General features: G+C 40.3%; 3 protein-coding genes across 3 annotated transcripts in view; 1 reads left to right on the forward strand and 2 right to left on the reverse strand.

Annotated features, from left to right (window-relative positions):
- Positions 1-1637: 1637 nt before the first annotated feature.
- On the reverse strand, positions 1638-6691 carry c2h1orf35 (chromosome 2 C1orf35 homolog). Its single transcript, XM_077556695.1, has 8 exons — positions 6172-6691; positions 4895-5042; positions 4710-4755; positions 4560-4642; positions 4184-4256; positions 3510-3589; positions 3050-3169; positions 1638-2087 (listed from the first exon to the last, which is right to left on the reverse strand). The coding sequence occupies exons 1-8, from the start codon at positions 6266-6268 to the stop codon at positions 1835-1837; spliced, it is 900 nt and encodes a 299-aa protein (XP_077412821.1). The 5' UTR covers positions 6269-6691; the 3' UTR covers positions 1638-1834.
- Positions 6692-6698: 7 nt separating this feature from the next.
- Positions 6699-12757, forward strand: guk1a (guanylate kinase 1a). The gene is made up of 7 exons (XM_077556700.1): positions 6699-6860; positions 9083-9196; positions 9773-9814; positions 9884-10119; positions 10497-10581; positions 11166-11251; positions 12005-12757. The coding sequence occupies exons 1-7, from the start codon at positions 6827-6829 to the stop codon at positions 12041-12043; spliced, it is 636 nt and encodes a 211-aa protein (XP_077412826.1). The 5' UTR covers positions 6699-6826; the 3' UTR covers positions 12044-12757.
- Positions 12758-13127: 370 nt separating this feature from the next.
- Positions 13128-25528, reverse strand: part of obscnb (obscurin, cytoskeletal calmodulin and titin-interacting RhoGEF b) — an 83837-nt gene continuing 71436 nt past the window's right edge. Inside the window, exons 74-84 of the mRNA XM_077556701.1 lie at positions 24462-24578; positions 24222-24386; positions 23238-23396; positions 22985-23162; positions 22726-22839; positions 20600-20767; positions 20425-20527; positions 16807-16936; positions 16604-16694; positions 16475-16517; positions 13128-15423 (exon numbers count right to left, since the gene is read on the reverse strand). Coding sequence (XP_077412827.1) covers positions 14349-15423; positions 16475-16517; positions 16604-16694; positions 16807-16936; positions 20425-20527; positions 20600-20767; positions 22726-22839; positions 22985-23162; positions 23238-23396; positions 24222-24386; positions 24462-24578 — 2343 coding nt within the window. The 3' untranslated portion in view covers positions 13128-14348. The remainder of the gene's footprint in view (positions 15424-16474; positions 16518-16603; positions 16695-16806; positions 16937-20424; positions 20528-20599; positions 20768-22725; positions 22840-22984; positions 23163-23237; positions 23397-24221; positions 24387-24461; positions 24579-25528) is intronic.

Here is a 25528-nt window from a genome sequence, read left to right on the forward strand (position 1 = left end):
ATTAGACAGGTCTCTGGTAGCATTATTCGGGGGTGGGGGGCACCATACACAGTACATACGTTCCTTGGTTATCTGAACGCTTTTTAGGTTAGCTTCTGCTGGGTAACATTAAGATAAGCATACCTCAACCAGTATCAAAGTATGGTTAAGTAAAATACTCACCCTTGGAAGCGGCTTAACATGGCGGAGATTGTTGTTGAGCTTCTCCAGTCATTTCAGGCTAGTCATTAAGGTTTTCAATACATGATATTTAGGTTAGCATCTGCTTGGTAACAGCACAAGGATTGGCTTAACCACAATAAAATACAAGTCAAAGTCAAACTACTCACCCTTAGAAGATGCCCGACACGATGGTTAGGCGAGCTTCTCCGGTCCTTTTCATGCTAGTTGTTACACTTTCAGTTAAATTATATTTAGGTTAGCAATCTACTTGGTAACATCAGTACAGGGATATCTTAAAAACTGTCATAAAAGTAAAATAAAATAAAACTACTCAAATTTGGTAGTGGCTTGACATAATGGAGATTGTTGGTGAACATCTCCGTCATGCTTTTTTGCTAAGCAATATTAAGCAGATGTGGCAACGCCAGGTCCAGGAAGTAAAAACGCTGCCAGTTTGGCTTTAGCCCCAGGTGCTAGCTAGCCAGCTCCCTAGATAGCTCCCATGGTGCTTGTTTACCTGCTAGGGAGCTAGCTAGCTAGCATCAGGGGCTAGCCAAACTGTGGTAGGGTTTTTACTTTCTGGACCTGCCACCTCTGATATTTAGGTTAACATTTGCATAGCAATAGGAAAAACATACCTATTAATAGGGGTGTTTAAAAATAATCAATTAAGCAATATATTGCGATATTACAGTGCGCAATTCTCTAATCAATTCAATATGCGGCCGAATCGATGTTTTTAAACATCAATTTTTGATGGGAATATTCAACAAAATGTATTACTTAGGTTTAGGGTTCACACTTTAAGCATGGAAGAATGTTATATTAATGGAACATAAAGTCTTAATATTTTATTTCAGTGCTGTTCAAACATGAAACAACCTGTTTGTTAAATACAGTGGCTCAGTTATAAGCCTGAAGTTTCAGATAAACAAATTTTCATACAAATCTTAGAGTACATGTACAAGTTTACTGATGACTATTTTCTAAATTTGAGTAAAGAAAAAAATCGCAATAATCAATGTATAGGTTTGTATCGGGATGAATCGGCATCTAATTGAATTGTGACCTATGAATCGTGATACGAATCAAATCGCCAGGTACTATGCAATTACTTATTAAAATGAAAGTAAAATAAAATTACACAAACTTCCAAGACCTCTGACGTGTTTAACGGGTTGCCTTTCTGGCCATTTTAATATTAGTCATCCCCCATTATACTGCTTATGCTAGAATATAGATTATTTTAGCTGCTTGGTAAAATGACTTGATGTATGCAATGTAATTCACAATAAATTAATAGTATTTCTGTCTCTCATAGATGCATTAAATTACATTTCCTGTTCTATGGTTATCATCATACTTTTTCTATTGTTGCCTTTGAGGTATCGAGTTAGTAAGACTTCATTAGGAGTTAGTAATATATAAAATAAAATAAAAGAAAGGGAAAAAAAGAAGCTAATGGTCAATTCTGATTGGTATTTTGAAAGTTTAATCATTGTGGGTAAAAAACAAAACAAAGAGGCGGTAATAAAAGGCTATCAACAAAAGTGGCCCTGAAGGCCTCCATTAGGTAAATGAGGTCTTCAGGAGCGGTCAAGCTTCCTGAAGAGCAACTTTATGAGTGAGTGGGTGGGAGGGGCGTGGCTGGGCGGCGGAGAAGCACATTAGCTTAGTCCGAGTCTGTGTCGTGGCGTCGCCTGCGGCTTTGTGCGGCACCGCCAGGGGCCGTCTTGTGGCCCGAGGGGTTACGGGGGACAGGGGACCCCCCGTCGGAGGAGTCTGTGTCGTGGCGCTGCGGTCGATGATGGGGGCGTGGGGGTTGTCGCTGCTCCTTTGGTCCCCCCCTTGAATGGCTGTCATGGGGTCTGGCTCCACTCTGGCTGTGGTATGATGGATTAGGATGCTGGTGGTCCTTTCGGGGCCTGAAGAGCAATAGACGGCAAATAATTGGACTGCGGCTTCGCATCCTTTTTGAAATCATGAGACTCACCATTACCATTAAGTGGAGGCAGACATTTTGTAGCGATAAGTATCCCAGTCACCTGCACAGCGTTGTGTTCTTCCCCATTAGTGTCAGATTCAGATTACTGCATTTTGTCTATAGTAGTACTTTTTTTCCCCATCCACTTTCAATGCAGATACTGGTAAAGCTCAATAAAATAGATAGAAATAAATCAATATAAATAAGAATGAGTGGAAGACAAGTTACTTTAGAGTGAAATATTTCATGATTTGTTTTTTTTTGTTCATTATAATTACAATTTACAGGTAACAAAAACCTCAAATGTACATGGCCAGACATTACAATATTAAATAAGAAACCATCAAAAATGATTTTGCAGATAAATCAAGAAATTAGGGACGAATTGCTTTGACTGACTCTGTACTATAAGTTCCACTTCTTTCACATTACTGAAATAAATGAACTTTTCAACATATTCTAATATATTGAAACTGTGTGCTATTTTAGTCATGCATAGTGTTCTTTAATAAATGAGTGTTTTTTTTTTTAAAGAACTGTATACATTTTATGTATTTGCTGTATTTTTAAATGAAAGGCCCCATGTTCATTTGTAAATTCTTAATATTGAATGTCTATCCCCTCTGCATTTGAGTAAAACCTTTTCTCTTTTTGATTGCCTGTGGTTTATTGGAGCGCTTCAAGCTCAACTTCCATACTTGTAAGCAGCCAAGTTTGAGATGAAGTGAGTGAGGTCTTAGCGCCCTCTAGTGAAACTTTTCCTTAATATCCCAAATGCATCTAAACTTAGCTTGGTTAAAACATACCCGGTAGGTCGGTACAGTACATGCAGTCTATGAACATGATTTAATAATCAACAGTTGTGCACCAGGTGTCCTAAAACAGGCTCGCTGGTAAACCAACCTCTTTCTGTCATCATCTGAATCCGACGAGGATGAGTCACTTCTCTGCCTCTTCTTTTTCTTCTTCTTCTTTTTCTCCTTTTTGCTCTTCTTCTCTTTCTTTTTCTTCTTGCTCTCCTGACTAAAAAGATGAAAAGGAAAAAACAAAAAAAAAGCAGTGTGGAAATGTAAAACACACGTTTCCAGCCAAACTGATAAACGCTACATTATGCACAGGTGCACATTTTACAATACAATGTGATCCAACATAACACCTGCATTTAAAATTTGGCCTTTTACAAGATAACGCTCAACACCACAAACAAATGTTTATTATCGTCATTGCCGTTTACATTGTACTGCTAAACCACAATGATAATTACTGTGAATATTGTTTTTATAACGAGCATTTTTTTGATAGAAGCCCGTATTGTACTGATCCTGTTACGATTAAGAAAGTGTAAAAACTAATGCCTACTCACCGTTGCTCTACCTCCTCTTTTTCTGCACTCTGTGATGACTTCTCTGTTGAGGTGTCTGGACGATTTGCAGTCTTGTGGTGCTGAAAGTACCGTGAAGTAAAATGCTTTATTTTGTTTATGTTCCATCGAGCCGTACATGATAAAACCTCACAAATAAACAGCCACCTTTAATGTAGAAATCTATATTGTGGAACCAGTTTCAAAATTCAAAGTCATCATGTGCTTGATCAAGATCACAGAACTGGAACAGACTTACTGCTCAGTACAATTACGTCACTTACATGATACACCAATTCATTTTACCAAGCAGATATACTTACCGGTAAATATGTATAGACTGCACAATCCTTAGTTCCAATTCCAATAATAATTTCCTCTCTTATTATTTGTCTGCCAGGATGGGTCATTAACATTTCTTTGAACTTTTATTATAGTGGTTAATTGAGTGGTTAAGTCTTCATAAGTATGGTAGTTAGGAATGTTTGTTACTTAAACTTTTGACTGTACAGTTAAAAAAAAAGGTTTTAAGATAATTTGTTTATTTTATGTTATTTGAAAAACAAGTGTTTTGAAATGAGAATAACTTGGAAGCCAACCAGCATCACAGATTGTGTTCAGTTTTGGAGCGTTTCACTGCAAATCAAAAATATGTGAGTGCTTGTGTGTGGCTTTACTGTAAAAACTGGCAGGCCCATTTTAACAGCCTCCTTTTCCTTTTGAGAGAGGACCATTTTCCGTGAGCCGGCACTGCAAATAGAAACATAAACAAACTTGTTAGTAATCAGGCTTGAGAGAAGAAGACAGCTCTTGTCTGCGATAAGATGCTTGTTGAGATTGAATGTCAAAGGGAACATTGCTAATAGGACGCAAAAACATCTGGTAAGTGGCGAGAGTGTTGTATTTTTTCAGTACACTACTAAGTGATAAACAAAAAGGGAACAACTTGTTTAATTAGTGTTTTAATTAGAATTTAAAAAAAAATACTGTACTACATTTGCAAAACAGCCTTTAAATTATTTTCATGCAAAGAAGACAACAACAAAAAATCACCTGGAGCTTCCCAATCCTGAGAGCCTATCTACATTCTTTTCTTCACCATCATCATCTTCTCTTCTACAAATATCTGCCAAGTCCTGTGAGAATGTCAGCCATTTGTGTTTATGGGTTGATAATGAAAGAAAACATGGTGGAATACAGTACCTCTTTGGTCAGTCCAGTGGGTTGTCTCTTTATAACCTTGTGACCTCTACATTGACAAGGACAAATTAGTTAAACATTACACTTTTAGACATTGTATATATATATATATATATATATATATATATATATATTTTGTTTTTGTTTTTTTAACAATTACGGTCGGCTTTTCTGGGTGGCACACTTACAAGGCAGCCATCAATGCGTCGTGTTCTGCAGCCTTGACCGCAGCAAGCTCCTCCTCCTTGGTCCGGGGGCGTCCACTTTTGTCTTTAGCGTACCACGTCAGATCTTTGCCTTTTTGCCATCGGCCCACTGGAGCCATGAGAGAATTTCCTGCAAGAAAGAACAATAACACAACCGTTTTTACCCATAGGAAATACTGTGTCCTCATTTCCATTGCTTCAGTGGCAATGTGATTCAAATTCATGCATAAGTCGGAACACACTGTAGTCCATCACGAACCTTAGTTGTAATAATTACATTAACATCTAATATGTAGATCAGTGATTTACAACTAGTCTGCCATGAGAGGTCATCACAGGTGTCTAAAAATCTAAAAAATATTTATTTACAATACAGTATCTGTCTATCTAGATATGTTAGCAAATTGCAATGCATAGTGACGGACAGAGCAATTAAATGCTCTTCCATCAGATGGGAGAAACCTGCTATTCACGCAACAGAATAACGCTCGACTTTCAGCGAAAATATCAGCTTGTGTTCAATTTAACAAGCACACATTTTACAGTACTAAGTATGCCATTTTGTGAATGAAATGAGACGAGATCATCATTTCTGTATTCATACTTTTTGTGACTGTTAAGTTGTTTAACGTGAGATTTTTCTGATGCAAAACAGGTGCATATTGCCTCAATAAAGGTTAGGAAACATTGATTTACATAACACCTTGAGTAAAGAGAAAAGGGACACAGAGATTTATTTCTGCACATTTAATCAATAAATGGCATTTTTAAACGTTATGGTGGGTTTGATTAAAACTTGACCTCTCTTAACCACATTATCTTCGAGCCACCTGGCAACTTTTAAACATAACCCAATAGCCTGACAAAATTAAGATATACAGTAATCCAAACATAGTGGCAATTCAAATTGTTTAAATGAATGTTGTATTTCGCAAACGCAGGGGCCTTCCACGCAGGTCGCATGTTGACATAGTTGAAGGGGGGCTCAAATAGCGGAGTGACAACGTGGATCGAATCGGGGGGTGCAATGAATTGGACTTTAGCGGCACACACGACTAGAAAAACATAAGTAACCATTAATCAAGAATCAAGAATCAGTGTGATGAAGGACACGGCAGTGGAAGGTAAGGAAATGCAGCACGAAGCGTCAGGACGCCACGTTAGCGTGTTATTTATCTTATTAGCTATTGTTTGTCTGATGGTGGTGGCTAGCTAAGACACGCTTGCAGTTAGCATCGCTTTGCACGGTACACACTTACCCAGATAATTCTCTCGGTGTTTGTCCACCTTGACATCATCCCAGTTGAACTGATCCTGGCCTCCTCGAACACCCCCAGCTCTCGACGAACCGAACATGTTGGTCTTTTTTGGCGTCTATTAATTGTAGCTAGTTAGCTTTAGCCATACACGATCGCGGCCTCCGTCGTTCTAACATCCGGGGACTTTTGCCCGACTACTTCCCCTGGGTTTACTGTGCGACTTTCTCCCCAGTGGGATTTTAATAGCCTGTATAGTTAAATATATATATTTGTGTATAGTAAAACATGAACGTTTAAATAAATGAACACCGCGTTAACGTTTATGAATGCTAAAGACTCCTGACGTCACCTAACCGCCTCGCTATTGACTGAGTTTTCTCAATACGTAGCAGGACTTTCAGTCACAATTAAAAACGTTTAACAATAAACGATAGAAATGATTAAAATATGCCAGTGTTTTTGTTGTTTGAGTGCAAACGTGCGCATCCCGTCGCTCACGCTCTTTGTTTACTGGCTTGGTCGCGTAGTGATGACGTAGGGTGTACGACACCAAAACTGAAAGTCTCTCGGAGCGAAGGAGCCCAGCCTCAGCCCGAGGACGAGCACAATCCCTCCGGGACGTCCTCATAAAGAGGTGACGTCTAAGTAACCGCTAATGTATATGAGATATTTCGCCAGGCTTTACTCAGGTAGGAAGAACAAAGATGTTTATTTGTTTCATGTCTATGCGGTTATCAGCAGTGTGGCAGCGGCTTCAATCGAGATGCTGCACGCCAGATATGTTTTTGGGTTGTTTTTTTTTGCCTGTAAAGACTCGTTTTATAATCACTTGGGAATCACTCCGGTTGTTTTTCTTCATATTGGATGTTATTCAGAAGTTACATTTCAACATTGATTTATTACTCATTTAGATGAGTGCAATTTAGTTGTCAGTTGATCTTTAAACGTGTTTATGGTTTATGAAACTGTATGAAATGAGTCACTACAATCGAGGAAAAACATGCATTGAGTAAGGGTGGCAGTTTTAAATGCTTTGCAACCGATTGGTCGGGCTTCATGTAATATGGTTGTAACAATACATTTACACATTTTGTTTGTCTTGACCAGGAATGTTAGGAAAATTACCATTACTTCGTGTATACAATGCATGTTTACAGTGGACAGTAAAGCACTGTTCCTGGCCGTCCATTGGCAATAAATCTCACATGATTTGCTTCCAATGAGAGTCAGCCGGAGTTGATAAAGTCAAATATCTAATTTCCTGTCACGCTGCACAAGGTCAGTGCTAGATTATGGGTCTGTCTGAGACTGTGGTGTAGTAATGCATATTTACTTTAAAGATCTTAAATCAAGTCTGTAAAATTTTCAAATTAACAAATGACAAACACCTGAGCTAGTCACTTGTAATGCAATTTTAAGAATATTATTGTAGTCAGTGCCCTATTCCAAATGTAATGCCTATTTCTGATTTCACATTGTGCATACAGTAAATAACACCATACACCAAGTGCAGTGACCTAACAAAAATAAACAATAGAGTAAGAGTAGAATTTACATGTAGTGAGTGATACAAGCATACTAAGTTATACAGCGTATAGTTGGCTGGGGGTGACTCTTCTCAAAATGACAGTAACCTTAGCATTACTCCACAGGTCACCATCTGCAATTATTTAGCTTTATTGATAATTATCACACTTCTAATGTATTTACCCCATGTTTTGTTGTCTATGCTTTTGCTGTAGGTTAGATTTACAGTGTGTGTGTGTCTGTGTTGTTTGGGCGGAAGCAGGTGTGTGTGTGTGTGCATCACAAATTAGTGTGTTTTGATAATGTCAGGCTCGTAATCAGTGCATTTTACTTTTCAAATGAGTTTCTAAAATGACAAAAAAATCACAGTCCTTAAATTTAGCATTTGTCCAATCGAATCGTGTCAATCCAGATGACAAGAAAAATAAAGTTGTTATTCATTTTGTTGAGTACTATCGATCCGGTGGTTTGCATTTAAACAAACAATAATGATGAAAGGACCCTCTTGTGGTATTAAGAGCAGACCTGACAAAGAAAAAGGCGTGTGGGTTTAGGACTATTTCAAAACCTCTTTGGCTGTATATGTGGTGACTAAATATATATACAGGGATCATCAAGGGGGGAAAAAAAAAGTCCACTGGCCCTTTAAGGGAAGAGACAATGGAGAAGAGGACTCTTGTCATTTGCACCTGCAAACACAACCGGGCCCCATTGTGATTGCTTGGACACGAGTGAAGGCTGTTAAATGCAGCTTTTTTCTCTTTTTGCTGAATTGTTGTGCATTTAGGAATTTTTGGCATGTACGCTCTCATGTTGCCGACCCTCTCTTGGCACTAATCGAAGCCCTGTCTGATATTTGATGTAAGTACTGTGACTTTTTCAGCATCCTGCATCCTTTTTTATTGCACACAGTGGTTTAAAACCTCAGCAATATTCAAATCTCACTTCCTGATTGCTCTGGTTACATTATCTCCACATATTAATGTTGAAGTGCATTGCCAGGGCTGGTATGTAAATATAGTCCTACTCTGACTGTCCGGTTCTGCTCACTTGACTTCTCTTCATGCTCGGAGCTGTGAGCACTCAGGCAAGGCAGGGAGGTATTGAAGCTTTTTAATGAGTCAGACATGGCCGATGGTAAATGGAGTGCATTGTAAGTTGTAAGCTTAGGTAAGGTTGTGAATATCGCAGGTGTGTCCTTTACTGCTTCCACAAGCGGAAAATGCCTCCGTCATTAAGGAAGAGTAATTACTACTCAAGGGTGCCATGTTGATTGCCTGTGGCGTTGTTTTCGGTCAAACTCATGACTCAGCCTCTACAATTCCCGTGTGTCACCCGTTTACCAAGCCCTCTTTCTCTTCTGTCTTTTTTTTTTTTTTTTTAGCTATGGCTGGACCCAGGCCTGTGGTGCTGACCGGCCCATCCGGGGCGGGTAAAAGCACTCTGCTCAAGAAGCTCATGAAAGAACACAGTGGTGTCTTCGGCTTCAGTGTCTCACGTAAGCTTTATTTGTGTGTATTTTTTTGTTTTTTTAGATTAATGTGAGTTAAGAACTTTTTTTACTAGGGGTCTGCCCAAAAAAACGATTTTCATAAGAATTATGATTCAGAATCGATTTTAAATGTCCCCAAATGGATTTTATTTAAATTATTTTATACTGTCTTGCCTTTGTCTGTGTGTGCCTTTATTTGGAGCACTGTTCATGTTGAACACATTTTGGCCACTGAGGAGCAGTGTGGTTCCACGCGGTCTGATACACTGTTAAGTTGTAGCCACATAAGAGAGTAGAAGGAAAAAGTCACGATCAAGTTATTCCAATAAAAGTTATTTTTTTCAGCGCATAGCCGTTCTTTTGAGTGATAAAAGTGCCGCGAGTAGCGCGCTAATTAGCATTAGCGAGTCGGACTGGAGTAGATTCTATAGATTGAAGCAAAAATCATTGTCAATCAAATCATTTTAAATCAAACATTTTACTTAATCGAAAATCGATTCCGAAAATAACTCTTTATGTAAGTGTTCATTTTCTCGGTGTATTGATCCATAATTATAACACAGTTGTGGTTTCCTTTGTCAGATACAACAAGAGACCCACGACCTGGAGAGGAGAATGGCAAAGGTACATCCTCATATTTTCTTTGGCATACATGACATCATCATCACGTGACCTCACTGTCCTGTCTTCCAGATTACCATTACGTCACACGGGAAGCCATGAAGGCGGCCATCAATAATGGCGAATTCATCGAGAGCGCAGAGTTTTCCGGGAACATGTACGGGACGAGCAGAGCCGCCGTGCAGGCCGTTAAGGCGCGCAACCTCATCTGCATACTCGACATCGACATGCAAGGGGTGAAGAATATCAAGAAGACCGACCTCAATCCCATTTACATCTCCATCCAGCCTCCATCTTTGGCTGTCCTGGTGAGGAAAAAAAGCCTATGTGCAGCAGGTCCTCGGTTTAGGACTGAGCTCTGTTTGTATGGCGGCAACACACATTGACTTAGTATGTAAATTGGATCACACTGTAGTCACTAGACCACACTGATGTGTAGTAAAGTTTAAAATAAATAAATAAAATATTTGACTTTCAGCTTAGTCTCTGTCAGTTAGAGGTTACCACAGCGAGTAATATGTAAGATGGTTGGCATAGTTTTTATGTCGGATGTCCGTCCTGATGCAACCCAGCCACTAAGCATAAAAGGTCTTGCCGAGCGATACATAAAATAATGAAATAAAAAAAACAACTACTCATATTTAACAATAAACCTGTCCATGTCATGCTTTTTATATACTTTCAGGAAGCCCGTCTAAGAGACAGAAAAACAGAGTCAGAAGAGAGCCTGCAGAGGCGCTTGCACGCCGCCAGGATCGACGTTGAGTTAAGTAAGTACCAAGACTGACCTGTGAGAGGCAGCATGGTGCCACAGGGTGTCCACACAGCCAGAAAATACAAAGAAGAAAGCATAGTAGTAGTAGTAGTAGTAGTAGTAGTAGTAGTAGTAGTAGTAGTAGTAGTAGTAGTAGTAGTAGTAGTAGTTGAAGTTGGAGAAGAAAAAATAGAAGAAGCTGTAGTTGATCTGCTTTCGTAATTATTCACGCATTCCCTACTCCCAAATCACTATGCAGTACTTTTTAATTTTTTTAAATTTAGTGGATTATATATTGTACAGCACTCATTAGCCATGTAAATAAATTTCTAGCATGAGCACGCGAATAATGACATCATTGCTGTAGCGTAATTACAACATGCCTGATCATCATCAACAAGTGAATCTTCCGGAATACACCATATATATGAACAAATAAATGAAGTAATAACGTTATAGTGTTTAAAGATGAGTGACTTTGTTGTATGTTGGTGAAAACAGAAACACTCAAGTTCATTCTGGTTATTGGTATGTGTGTGTACCCTGCTGAAGATCCCAACCACCAGAACCAAACACAACGTAAGCGTATTTGTTTTTCAGGTAAAGAACCCAACATGTTTGACGTCATCATCATCAATGACAACTTGGAAGACGCTTATGGGCACTTAAGAGATGCGCTTCTTGAGGTTAGTTTAAATCAAATTTATTGTTGACAGTCATGGTGTCCTAGTCAACACTGTTTCCATGTCACACCATTAACATGCAAGCAAACTCATGAACATAGCGGTGAACAATTTTCGGTTGTCAAGCAAGTGTTAAGTTAAAAGTGATTAATATAGCATTGAAGATAAAGATAGTACTGTCACGTTATTACATGGCAGGAGGAACAAATACAACAACTTTTTAAAAATATATTTATGTATTTCTATGCCTAACTTGGTTTTACAGTACAAACCAAAAAGTGCTGCACAATCATTATTTTGACCGCTAGCAAGTTAAAATGCTAATGTTTGTAATACAACCTGAACACCTCTTGTGTGTTACTCTTAATCACATTTTAATGCCTCTAATCAAGTTTTAGTATTCATCTCAAATCTTACATTTAATTAATCTAACTTGTGCGTGGATTTCATTTTAGCTTGAAAGCTACATTTGATCAATCATGAACTTTTGTAAATGGGTTGCATTTTAGCTTGGATGCTACATTAAATAAAGGGGCTACTACTATAATTATATTTTATTTAAGCTTGGATGCTACATTGATTTAATTAACTACAACAGATATGTTAATTTTTTTAACCAATGTAAGCAAGTTTCATCTTTTATGTCACAGATATAACCACACTTAAATCTTGCTCCAAAATGTTTAAATCACAGTCAAGACATGTATTGAACTCCTTTGAAATTGTTGGATTACCTTTTTTTTCTTCTTCCCGTAGGAAATCAACATGGTCAAGAAAATCAACATGTCTTCATAGGAGACGGGGCATAACATAACACCATTCACTCCTTACTTAAACCATAGACCTCGTTGTGAACATTCCATCCAAAAAAGGTGGTCTGGAAAAGCTCCCCGAGCATATTTGTCCAAATATATAGGTTTACATGTGTGTTTAGACATAGTTAAAGTGGAACATGTTTTTTTTATGACAAGAAAAACTACTATTTACATTTGTATTCTAAAAGCTTTGCTATGTGTTATATTGTTAACTTGCAAGACGACTGGCACCGTATGCAGTCATCAACAGTTTTTCTCCGCCCCAGATTTAACTGAACTCATTCCGTCATGTTGACCAACTGGTCTGTCAAGCTCAGTTATTTGGCCATTTGTCTCGTGTCATTTTGTTTTATGTGGTTAATCCGTATGAAACCTTGTGATTACACCTACAGTGATGGTAAAAAACAACAACAACATCCATTTCAATTAATTCAAGAGAGCACGAGAGTCAACTGAAATATGTTATATGTATTCCATTTCATGTTTGTTTGTTTTTCCACACTTTGTGCTAATAAATCTTTGCTGCTGTATTAGGACTAAGTCCCATGTCATAGGCAATACAGTAATGTATAAGTAACAAAGGCCTGGTGATCATGAAAGGTGTTTTTTTTTGTTTTTTGTATGTGTGTTTTTGGGGGCACACAATTACGTGTCTTCAACAGAACCGCTACAATAAAACCTGCATTTGAATTGATTTATGTAGTGATCGTTGAAAAATTCTAACAAAAGGAAATGTCATGTTTATTCTACGCCTCTTAGAATCATTATAATTGGGGAGCTGAATATGCCTGAAAAGACACCAGTATTTTATGTGTGTATCCTGGTGAGAACATATGTATTTTTAAAGAGACAGTGTGCAGAAATATTTGCCATCTAGTGGTGAACTAATTGAATACAACAACCTAAGTTCAAAGTGCATTTTGAAGCACACACACTAGGTTGTACGTTGATGTGATAGAATATATATTTTTGTGTACCATTGAAATTGTGTTTTTTTTTCTGTGATTAAGTGCTGCTGTATTGGCTATCAACCGAATTATAATGGCCATCAGCAATTCTAACAAATTAATGTTTGTGAACATCCGTGTAAAATAACAACAGGAGCAATTTGTATATCTTTTACAAACATGGAAACATTTTTTTTTTAATATTCAGATTTGAACACATTTGAAAGCAAACATGTTTTTCCATTCAAAAAACACATTTAAAGTACAAGCAATTACAATCATTTGAGAGTGTTATGATACTGAACTACACAAAACCAGAATCCTTAATTTAGGAGGACTTTAATCCAATTGAAATACTCACAGTGCTTTGGAAAAGCAGCATGCAGTCAATCATTTAAATGAACTGAAAACGACCGTGAGCTCATGTTCGCGACTCGGGAGATAGCTATTGCACTATAAATGTAGTAATATGATAAATAACTCACACAAAGGACTCAACTCGATTGAATATCTAGTCGTCTCTACCTAAAACGATTCTTAACTTGTTGAACTTTTAAAATAAACCGTTGTAATACTGTACTTCCTTTTTAAATCAACACAAAGCAATATATCTTGAATTAAAGCTAAATCTAAATGCTATATAACGATGTATGTGTAATTGTATAATGCTTCCGTCAATTACAATTTAGTGTTTCTGAGTAAAGGTTCCTATTTTTCTTTTAAGTCATTGTCAGTGTAGTGGTTCACTTGCTTTGAATTCCATGCAGTGTTCATTTCCCACTCAGTGACGTTTTGAACGTACGCATCAATGGTTGTCTGTCTCGCTGTTCCTGTGAGTGACTGACCAGTCTAGCGTGCCTGCCTTCGTCTACTATCAGTAGTAATTGATTTAATAGGATGAAATCTTTCTGAATGTTCAGAACTCCTGTTTTGACAGTTTTGTATTTAACAGAACAATCTTGCACAGAGGAGGTAACGTACAGTACTCTTACCACGGACGTAGTCCTCTCTCTATTGTTAAAGTTACTTCAAGAAATATCAGATCATCAATTAAAAGAAGCTGTGATGTTAAATTGTTTCTCATTCCACTCCGTTCTAGTGATCTAGTGATTTTTCAGAAACAAACAGGTTTCTGGTCCACAGTTTGGTTTGAGTAAATCAAATGCGACGATCACTGAGGTGATGCCCCAATATAGGATCGCGTGAACACGTGATATCTTCCAACTGGAACAATTATTTTGTCATATGGAATGGTTTGTTAAAAGCTGAAAATATACTGAAAGTTAGGATAGTACTTGAACCGATGCCGTTTAAGACTAAGGAGGGTTGAATTCAAAACTACTGGTTCTGGTGTTGTTTATCGCTAATTTGAAGGGTGACCGGGTTTCCCACGGATGTATAACCGTACGTCTGAGTTGATATTTTGGTTTTAAAGCTTTGCTGCCCTCCTTCCACCCTCTGCACCTCGGAGCAGTAAGAAGGCTTCACCTCCAGCTTTGCGTGGCTCACTTGAATGGGGACTCGTCTCTCCTGGGAACCGCCTCCTTGTGGTGCGTTAGATGAGAAAAGACTGCCGGGTAGCTGCTCCCTTAAGCGAGAGAAAAATCCACTCCTCTGCCTAGAGGCCACGACGGGGCGTCCCACGTTGAGGAGCACCGTTTGTCCCACGGTGGACCCGCCAACCTCCCTCTGGAGCACGGAGATCTCGCAGGGCTTCTCGGCAGGAATGTAACTGCTCGAACCGAAAGATTCTCCTTCCTCTGGGACGTAATCCTCCAAGTCCTCCAGTGCTAGAACACGACCGCCACGTGTTAGCGTCTTAGCTTCCTGCTTTCCGCAAAGGTCTTCATCATCATCACCGGGTTCAAAGATAATGACTTGTGCATCCTCCTCCAGGTCTTCACATGCCTCCCCAGCTGAGGTAAGAACCGATGAGAGCTCGTGGGGATCTCCTGAACCAGAGGGAGCCTCCTCGTCCTCCCAGGACAGCGTCTGGCCACTGGCGCTGCCTCCCAGCTCCACCAGATTGTTGTTGGAATTGTTTGCATTTGGGTTTTCCAGGGGCGATCTTTTGGGTCTGGATGGAGTGGTGGAGCGGTCCGAGATGGCCGGCGACACGCCCCTCCTCCTGGACAGCCTGGGAGACTTATTGACCTTGTACTCGATCACCTCCTCCACCTCAACCCATTTGGGCTTGCTCTCCGCGACACCACTGGCGCCCTCTGCACCCTCAGCCTCTGTGACATAGAAGGTTGGCACTGCGCTTTTTCTGGGGGCGACCATCCTCCTGGTCTTGGTGGTGGCGGTCTCTGAGGTGGTGATCTCTGAGCGGTGGCCTCCAGTGATGGTCATGCCAGGTGACTTGTGCCTCCTCATTCTTGGGTTCTTCACCACCGTGGTAATGGTCTCCTCGCTGTTAATAAACCACCAGCGTTGAGATTGTTATATAAGAGGACGTCGCACTGGTTCGCATGCAGTTTCCACCCGGTCCAAGCATGGGAGGGATGGTGGAAGCAAAATGTGACTAATTGCACTCCAAAATGGGAATGAAGCCAAGTAAGAAGCATGCCGCAGTAGGACAGTCAGTCATTTATTTAGTGTCATGAGGTGCAGCAAAAGTTAGTGGTTAAATTTGCATGTCAGTGAGAACAGCGCATCATTTAGTCAGCGATGTGGAGGAATTGTTAGCACTCACGCTTTACATGCCGCAGATTTGAGTTGCAGTCAAATTTAAGTCCACACTACAAGCTTAATGAGAACAAACACACAGTGGAACCTCTCAAGGTTGCACACATTTCTGGAAAACTTTTAAGGGTTCAAACAACTGTTATGGAGTGTGAAAAAAAAAAAAGAGTAATATTTACTTGAAAAAAACCTAGTAAAAAAAAATCACTCAGAAATTCTAAGTAAATTTTACAAGGAGAGTATTGAGTACATTTAATCAGTTAATAGAAAAAAAAACTCAAGGGTTGAGGAACGAACCCACAACCTTCGGCTGGGAAGACAGCCCTTCTACCACCTGAGCCATGCCGCTCCTGCTGTGTGTTACTGTATTGATGGTGTCAGGTGGAATCCTCCAAGAGACCTGTTTAGTTCAGAGTGGCATGGCTCAGGTGGTAGAGCGGCTGTCTCCCAAGCTGAAAGTCAAGTTCGTCCTCAATGCTTGAGTAACTTAAAAATAAATAAATAAATTGGTAAAATGTACTCAAAACTCTCCTTGTAAAATTTACGTAGAATTTCTGAGTAAAACAACTTTACTATCGTGAGCATCAAAGCATTCATCGGCTCTGCGTTTTGAAAATGATCATCCAAGTTTTGAGATGGCAATGATTTTGACCCTTAAACAATGTTATTTGTATTTTACGGTAAAAACTGTTTTGACTTTGCTGCATTGTATCTACTTCAAGTATGGATTAGTATTAAAATGATGAACATACAATACATCATGCATGAATGGCACTTACATAATGATGGTTTTCTTTGGTATTTTTGTCTCTTGTTCAGTAACTGGACATTAAAGCACAGTGAGTACATTGAATGGATGGAATGCTTCAAAAATGTGCGCTATCTGTAAGTACTCAGTCTGTTCTTACCTTCAAGAACAATGGCCTGCTCACCAGTGGCCACGGCGGATGGAAGAACTAAGTCAGCGGCACACCTGGCGCTGCCCAAACGGTTGGACAGCTGCCAACAGCGAGAAATTCACATTTAGAGACTATTAACTGCTATGAATTGACATGTAGCCATGAGTGAAGGGATAAAGAGCTTTACAACGGACACATTCATGTGGACTAACCTCACACTCGTAGTGTCCCAGGTCTCGATCTGTCACGATTTTGATCACCAAGACCAAAACTCCACTGCGGAGCTCACTGTAGGTCTGATACTTTTCCTGGTCGCTCAGCAGCCGGCCGTCCTTGAACCATCTTAATTGTGCATACACACATAGCCAGAAGTTATTAACATGCATACATTTAAGACATATGGTATACATTGGCAGTGGTGGGAAGTAAGAACGTTATAATAATTTGTTATTGTACTTAAAGCTACTGAACGCAGAAAATAGAATTTTGAATCGCTACTGCCACCTGTAGCCGAAAAATGAAACCGCAATTTCCCTTCACATCCACAATATGCACATGACGTCACATCTGCAGACAGAGGACGGGAAATTCAAACCCAAATCCTGTCTGAAAACTATTGGCTAGAAGCTTGCAGGAAATCCCATTATGAAGAGCTAAGGTGTTAATTTACTCATTAAAAATGTTTCAGTAATAAATGGTTTAAAATAAAAAAAAGGCTATTGTAAAGATATTTTTGGGCAAATTGTTACAAAGTGCAACTTTAAGTAGAATTTCCATGTATCGCTAGCATTTTCAGGTATCTGCCTACAAGAATAATTTGTAGTGAAAAAGTTATTGCAACCCTAGAAAAGTAGCTTCAGGTATTCAAAAATGTATAATCTTAAACAACATACGGACAATTAAACTATCATTGTTATAATCATTAGCTAATTTGGTATTTTCTGTTACGCAGTTCAGTTAAGGAAAAAAACACATTGTTTTGACAGCATGAAATTTGATCAAACCTGAGCTAGCTCTTGATTTAAAAAAAATAACGTGTGACACGTAATGTAACATTGTTACATTATAAGTTAATAAGAGGAAAATTATTTTGTGTGCGGTATATGTTTTGTTTTCATTGTGACGAGTTACCAACTAAAATAATTCATGCTTATAGTACCAACTGTCATTCGATATAACTGACAATAAAAATTTGGGATGGGTGAGTACCCTCTCCATGCCTCGGCGGTGCCTAGAAATTCCGTCCATGGAAGCTATGAACAGAATCAGTGACAAAGGGCAGCCTTGACGTAGTCCAACCCTCACTGGGAATGAAGCCGACTTATTGCTGGCAATGCGGATCAAACTCTGACATTGGTCGCACAGGGACCGAACAGCCCCGTATCAGGGGGGCTTGGTAACCCTTACTCCCGAAGCACCCCCCCAAAGGACTCCCCGAGGGACACTGTCAAACGCCTTCTCCAAGTCCACAAAGCACATGTGGACTGGTTGGGCGAACTCCCATGCACCCTCGAGGATCCTGCTGATGGTGTAAACCTGGTCCACTGTTCCACGGCCGGGACGAAAACCACACTGCTCCTCCTGAATCCAAGATTCATGTTCCTGACGGAGCCTTCTCTCCAGTACCCCTGAATAGACCTTACCAGGGAGGCTGAGGAGTGTGATCCCTCTATAGTTGGAACACACCCTCCGGTCCCCCTTGGGCCACCACCCCGGTCTGCCAATCCAGAGGCACTGTCTCCGATGTCCACGCGATGTTGTAGAGGCGTGTCAACCCCGACAGCCCCACAACATTCAGAGCCTTTAGGAACTCCGGGTGGATCTCATCCACCCCCGGGGCCTCGCCAATGAGGAGCTTTCCAACCACCTCAGTGACTTTGACCCCAGAGATACCACCTCAGAGTCCCCAGACCCTGCTTCCTCAAAGGAAGACGTGTCAGTGGAATTGAGGAGGTCTTCAAGTATTCTCCCCACCGATTCACGACATCCCGAGTCGAGGTCAGCAGCAACCCATCTCCACTATACACAGTGTTAATAGCGTACTGCTTTCCTCTCCTGAGACGTCGGATGGTGGACTAGAATTTCTTCGACGCCGTCCGAAAGTCGTTTTCCATGGCCTCACTGAACTCTTCCCATGTCCGAGTTTTTGCCTCAGCGACCGCCGAAGCTGCATTCCGCTTGGCCAGCCGGTACCTGTCAGCTGTCTCCGGAGTCCCACAGGCCAAAAAGGCCCAATAGGATTCCTTCTTCAGCTTGACGGTATCCCTTACCGATGGTGTCCGGGTTTGAGGATTGCCGCCACAATAGGAACCAACCACCTTACGGCCACAGCTCCGATCAGCCGCCTCAACAATGGAGGCGCGGAACATGGCCCACTCGGATTCAATGTCCCCCGCCTCCCTCGAGACAAGGAAGAAGTTTTGGCGGAGGTGGGTGTTGAAACTCTTTTTGACAGGGGATTCTGCCAGACGTTCCCAGCAGACCCTCACAATACGTTTGGGTCTGCCAGGTCGGACCAGCATCTTACCCCGCCATCGGAGCCAACACACCACCAAGTGGTGATCTGTTGACAGGTCCACCCCTCTCTCTTCACCCGAGTGTCCAACACTAAATCCGATGACACAACTACAATGTTGATCATCGAACTGCAGACTAGGGTGTCCTGGTGCCAAGTGCACATATGGACACCCTTGTGTTTGAACATGGTGTTCGTTATGGACGGTCCGTGGCGAGCACAGAAGTCCAATAACAAAACACCGCTCGGGTTCTGATCAAGGGGGCCGTTCCTCCCAATCACGCCCCTCCAGGTCTCACCGTCATTGCCCACATGAGCGCTGAAGTCCCCCCAGCAGAACAAGGGAGTCCCCAGAGGGAGTGCTCTCTAGCACACCCTCCAAGGACTCCAGAAAGGGTGGGTACTCTGAGCTGCTGTTCGGTGCATAAGCACAAACAACCAGGACCTGTCCCCCCCCACACACCCGAAGGTGGAGGGAGGCTACCCACTCAATCACCGGGGTAAATCCCAACGTACAAGCGCCTAGCGGGGGGGCAATAAATATGCCCACACCTGCTCTGCGCCTCTCACCGTGGGCAACTCCAGAGTGGAAGAGAGTCCAGCCCTTCTCGAGAGGATTGGTACCAGAACCCAAGCTGTGTGTGGAGGCATGTCCGACTATATCTAGTCGGAACTTCTCGGCCTTAGGAATTAGAAGATTAGAAATTTCCCATTAGTTAAATGCAACTTTAGGGAAAAATGCTATATTAGTATATATAGGCCCTTATTTAAATTGTCATTGTTTTGGGGGGAGGAGGTGGATTTTATGTCTCAAGAGAACTAGAGCAGTGGTGTCCAAACTCGGTCCTCGGGGGCCGGTAGTCCCGCAGGTTTTGGATATTTCTCTCCTCCAACACAGCTGAAGCTCATCAGCAAGCTCTGCATAAGCATGATAACGACCTTGTTGATTGGAACAGGTGCGTTGGAGCAGGGAAACCTCAAAAACCTGCAGGACTACCGGCCCTCGAGGACCGAGTTTGGACACCACTGAACTAGAGGTATTGGTACATGGTATCAGTGACTACACAAGAGTTGAGTACTCATACTGGTAATCGTATGAGTGGTATCGAATATCCCTAGTAAAAAATTATTTTATTTTTACTTTTGTACTTACGTACAGTTCTTTAAAAAATACTTGTGTACAGTTCAGATGCTGTACTATTTTGCTTTTGCTTGAGTACAGGAAGGCAATCAGTAGTATTACTTTTTTCAGCGTATTTTATTACTCAAGTACCTGTACGTAAGTATTGAGTGAAATTACTTTGAAAATTGGTACCTGATTTTAGGACTGGGGGCACTTTGGATGACGCAGGTGAACTGAGCATCCTCGCCGGTGACACATACAGCATTCCTCATTTTGTTCAAAAATCGTGGAGGCACTGAAGACAAATGAAGTTCTCGTTACAAGCACAAACTGGCAGTGTGGGTCTTTCTGTGTGTGAGCTGCTCACCCTGTACAGTGATCTTGCCCAGCGTGCTGGCATTTCCGGCTGAGCTCGTGGCAAAGCACATGTACTGGCCCGAATCCTCTGCCGTCATGTTATCCAGGATGAGCGTGCAGGAACCGTCGGGGTCCTCGATGATGATATGATGAGGGTCTGCCTCCACTATGCGCCCGTCTACGAGCAACCAGTTAGCAGAAGCGTTGGGGAAATTGTAAAATAATTCATGCTTATAGTGCCATTGATAAAATGTATAACATTTAGGAATGGAGTGTACACAAACATGCTGGATACCAAATAAAAGATCGCGTTCCATTCTTTCATTAGAAAAAAACAATACTTTAGAAAAAAAGTATGTTTCTACCTTATTCCGTTCTTTAGTAACCACCATTTGAAAATAGGTGATTTGAGTGACATTGAGTGAAAATTGAAAAGATAAGGAGAAAACAAGCTTTTTGTGAAAAGATTCATTTTCTGCACAGCAGTGACTTTGACACTAATATTTTTTGTTTAGTGAAGCTATGAGAATTAGATTTAATGTGAGAAAGGCTTTGATCATTTACGCCATCCTTGAAAACGTTCCATTTCATCATATCAGTTACATTTCACTGCAATTGCATTCACCGGCAGAACATTGAAAAGAGATACAATGCTGCTATCTGCTGGCCATAGTTAGTGGGTGTTTGGATTTTACAAGTCCAACTTCCACTGCCCATTGAGAAAAACAACAACATAGTAAACGTCAATTAACGTTTTTGGTGGCATTCATTTGTATTTTAGTAAAGGTCATTAAACATTTTTGCCGGTCAAAGAGTTAAGGTTGAAAAGTTCCTTAGTGCTACTTTAAAGGAACTCAAAATTAACACTAATTTTGACACCCCTAACATATCATTCATTTATCCATTTAAACTATGCAGTTAAAGGAAGCAAAGAAGCATCTCGGCGAGCGACAGCGACATGGCATCTGGGGAGAACCCCGGCAAGCGACGCCGAAAGACCGAGCAAGCTGGAGCCGGTGCAGCTAACAAAAGCGGCTAGTGGAAAATAGCTGAGCCATAGGCTGGATTGAGCAGCTAACAAGAGAGGCTACTCAAGTCAAGTCATTTTTATTTATATAGAAGCGGGAAGAAGCTAGTAAAAACTTTTGAGAGCAAAGCAGAGGGTGACAAGCGGCGGGAGCCCGAATCCCAGGCCTCAGCTGTCGAAGGTAAGTTGCGGTCGACCCATGGAGATCCTGACGTGGACGTCACGTGTCTTAAAATGGCCGTTAGCGCAACCATTTTGGCATGATAGAAAACATGTCAACCACTTTAAGTAAACGGCAAACGTCACACTTGAACAATGATCGACCGCTGTTGTGGACCACCAGCTGCCACAACGAGAAAGGGCAAAAAAAACGATCGAGCATTCTCCAGGCTACCAAAAAAGGAACCAATGTGTAGCCGATTTTGCACTTTGTACATGGTGGCTAAATCAGCAGATGCTAATTGTTACCACATGCAAAATGTGGGGGAAATAATCTGTTTCGTTCATTTGTGCTGCTACGGTTTAATAGATATTACACAGTTGAATTTAATAACTGACCAACGCCATAAAGAAGAATTTTTATGGTATAAATGACGGCGGCCACGGCTGATTTAGCAGCTGCTAAGTTGCTAACGTACATAACGTACATATGCTCTTGGGCGGAAAGTTGACGGATAAACGTTAGTTTTCGCCCTCCACGCCATTGTAGCCCATTAATGCTGCGCCAATACTATCCTGCCACAAGGGGGCGTGTCCAGAGGTCACGTGATATCAGGATCTCTATTGGGTTGGACATTAGCTGTAAGCAGGGCTAACTATGTACATGAAGTAGTCCTTTGGGCATCCGTAGCAGGAAGATGGCGGTGAAAGCGAAATCAGCCTCTTGTCAGGTGAGGCTCCAGCCATGTAATATAATTACCGATTACTAGACCAACGATTACAGTATATAAAAAATGTACATCGATGTAACAGAACACATTTTTTTTTGCATATTATTAAAACCAGTAGCGAGTTTTTAAAATGAATGAATTATTAGTTCACTACTAGATGGCACCAATTATTAAACACTGTGTCTTTAAGATAATGTGGACAAGGAGGAAATGTCTTACCCTTGTACCAGGTGATGGCAGGTTTGGGGACTCCTATGGCCTTGCATGCCAATTTAACAGTCTGGCCAAGCTCAGCTGTGCAGTTTGCCAATATTTCTACAAAATCAGGAGGACCTTCAAAAAAAAAAAAAAATAAACACCATTAAAGGGGGCATATTGTTAAAAATGTACTTTTTGTTGTTTATACAAAAATACTTAATTATTATTGTAAAATATTGTTAATGCAATAAAATGTTGAATAAAGTTGCATTTGACTGACTCCAGGCAGGCATGCTGTATCTCTGCTGAAGTTCTCGGAAGTCTCTCAGCCATGAATTCTTGATGGTCACTGTTCGGGCCTGCAAGGTGTACTTCCTCACCGAATCTTCGCGTTCGTGCCAGATCTCAAATGCGCGGTCGTCACCCTCTACCGTCTCATTCACGTCAATGTTGTTCAGCTGCAGGAAGGAGGAGAAAAAGTCGAGACAATCAGGTGGCAGATCAAGACAGAGGAATGGTGTCGATTGTCTTACTTTCATCATGTTCTTAAAGACGTATGTTTGTGTATCGGTGTTGCTGTCTCTCTTGGATTTGCAAATGATGCAGTAGTTCTTAAAGAGGAAGACGTGACGATGGTGACCTCGAGAGGATGTCCTTATTCCAGGAGCTCCCTCCCAAATTTGGAACGGTCCCTGGTAGCAAGACACATTATGAGAGACTTGTCTTCTAGGTCTGTGTTACTCATCGATACAAAGTTATTACCAACAAAATCATTTTCTGTGACATAAATATGAGAGAATAATAGCACATTGACATAAAAATCATGACTAACTGTAGTGAAGTTAATGAACGATGATTTTGACCCAAATGAATAGAGCCAACTAAATCAGACGGATGCTAACGACAAAAAGCACACTTTCTGTTTACTAATTAATACGGTGGGAGCACATCTGCATTATTTAGGCATAGTGCTTTTGAATGTTTATGAGGATTTTAGGTAAAATAATTAACTTGACGGTTGTTATTGTTGCTATGATGCTTTGTCACGTAACCAAAGTATAAAGGTTTCAAATAGTGTGTTTATACATTCATACATGAATCCAATTTCATAATTTTTTTTATTAATATTTGATCCTTAACAATTAACAATTTGATCCTAATGTAAAAAAAGGACTTCAGAAATGTTGACCACTACAGTATTGTGAATTTTAGTTGACGACTAAAACTAGACTAAAACAATTAAGATAATTACAGGAATCCCTCCCCCACCCCCACTCATGTAACAAAGACTCTCTGTAACTATCCACTTCCACTATCAACCCTTTACAGACAGAGTACAAAAAACTGTGAAGGAGGTTTTCAGAGAACATCTGGGGATCGGGTGCAAAGGAAAAAAATGTGTATAGATGAATTTGTGGGTCAGGTAAATTATGTTTAAAACAAAAAAAAAATCTTGTAGGGCTATCTGATTAAAAGAAAATTAAGTCAAAATTAACACTGATTACTCATCCACTCACCTGTCGAAGAGGCTCTCCTAACGCTTCAAGGGTGGCGGGGTAGTTCTCAATCATGGAGACGTGGTGGGTATTCTCAGAGCGTTGTGGCAGCGCTGACACCATGGCATAAGCTTCTTCAAGCAGGCAGCAGTTCTGGCCATTTCTCGCCTTGTTTCGAATGAGCTCCTGGTGACGTTGAAGTTGCGTGTTAAATCCGAGAAAATAATGCATTTTAGAGATATAATGACTATTGGACATCACCTTGAGGAAGGCCTTGTACTTTTGAATCCTGTCCAAAGGTTGTAGGAGGTAGGCATTGATGCTGCGAACAGGCGGGTCAGCCGGGTCTGTACTGGCTTGCGCCTTCGCTGTGTACTCCTAAAACACAACGGGAAGTCAGGAGTCAACCCCTTATTGCAAAGTTAACACTAGAGGGCCTGAGATTAGAACCCCTAGCCTTAAAACTGTGTTTCAGAACCACTACCTTCCATGTCATTGATGATGATGATGATGATGATTATTATTATTTTATTTTTTTTACGGAGTGATTTTGATTAATTGCCTTCAGCCTCTTCTGTTCTGGGTCAAATTTACCTACTGCAAATACGTGAACTAAACCATGCGTTCATTCAGCATAAGTTTCATTACGAAAACGATTGACTTTTAATTTGATTTCAAGGATCTGGACTCTGGCCTTTTAGTTTGGAGTTCGCATGTTCTCACCAGGCCTGCCTGGATTTTCTCCAGGAACTGCAGTTTCCCCACCCCTTTATTAAAAAAACATACAATACAGTATGGAGGACCAAAAATGTGAAAAATAATAAATAAATAGAGCAAAAATAAAATATAAAAAAGGATGTAAAAATATAATTAAAAAATTAAATGCAAAAAAATAAATAGAAATAGAAATAAAAACCAAAAATATAAATATACATAAATAAATAAAAGTAAAGTAAATAAATGCAAAAATAAAAAATGAGACTCAAAAAATAAAAATAAAAATAATTGTGGAAAGAAATACAAAAATAAATACATAAATAGATTTAAATATAAATCAATAAATTAAAAGAATTTGCTCTCATATTTATTTATTTCATGCTGTAAAAGCACACTTAGGACTGCGCCCTCATTTGAATAATATTTCATGACGCATTTCATGCTGACAGCGTCGCAGAATGAAATAAATAAATGTGAGAGCAGAGCATTTTATTTATTGATTGCTATTTAATTCTATTATGTATATATTTAGTTTTGTATTTATCTCCACATTTATTTAAAAATTTATTTTTTTAATCAGTTTTTATTTATTTATTTATATATATATATTT

Source organism: Vanacampus margaritifer, chromosome 2 (assembly GCF_051991255.1).
Source record: "Vanacampus margaritifer isolate UIUO_Vmar chromosome 2, RoL_Vmar_1.0, whole genome shotgun sequence".
NCBI classification, from domain to species: Eukaryota; Metazoa; Chordata; class Actinopteri; order Syngnathiformes; family Syngnathidae; genus Vanacampus; species Vanacampus margaritifer.

Excerpts from the sequence above, each read along its gene's own strand:
- c2h1orf35 (XM_077556695.1), bottom strand. The coding sequence starts at position 6,268 with ATGTTCGGTTCGTCGAGAGCTGGGGGTGTTCGAGGAGGCCAGGATCAG. Across the intron at positions 5,043-6,171 it reads ACACCGAGAGAATTATCTGG|GAAATTCTCTCATGGCTCCA; the intron begins GTAAGTGTGTAC and ends TCTTTCTTGCAG. Across the intron at positions 3,170-3,509 it reads AAAGAGGAGGTAGAGCAACG|TCAGGAGAGCAAGAAGAAAA; the intron begins GTGAGTAGGCAT and ends TCATCTTTTTAG.
- guk1a (XM_077556700.1), top strand. The coding sequence starts at position 6,827 with ATGTATATGAGATATTTCGCCAGGCTTTACTCAG. Across the intron at positions 9,197-9,772 it reads CTTCGGCTTCAGTGTCTCAC|ATACAACAAGAGACCCACGA; the intron begins GTAAGCTTTATT and ends TTCCTTTGTCAG. Across the intron at positions 10,120-10,496 it reads CTCCATCTTTGGCTGTCCTG|GAAGCCCGTCTAAGAGACAG; the intron begins GTGAGGAAAAAA and ends ATATACTTTCAG.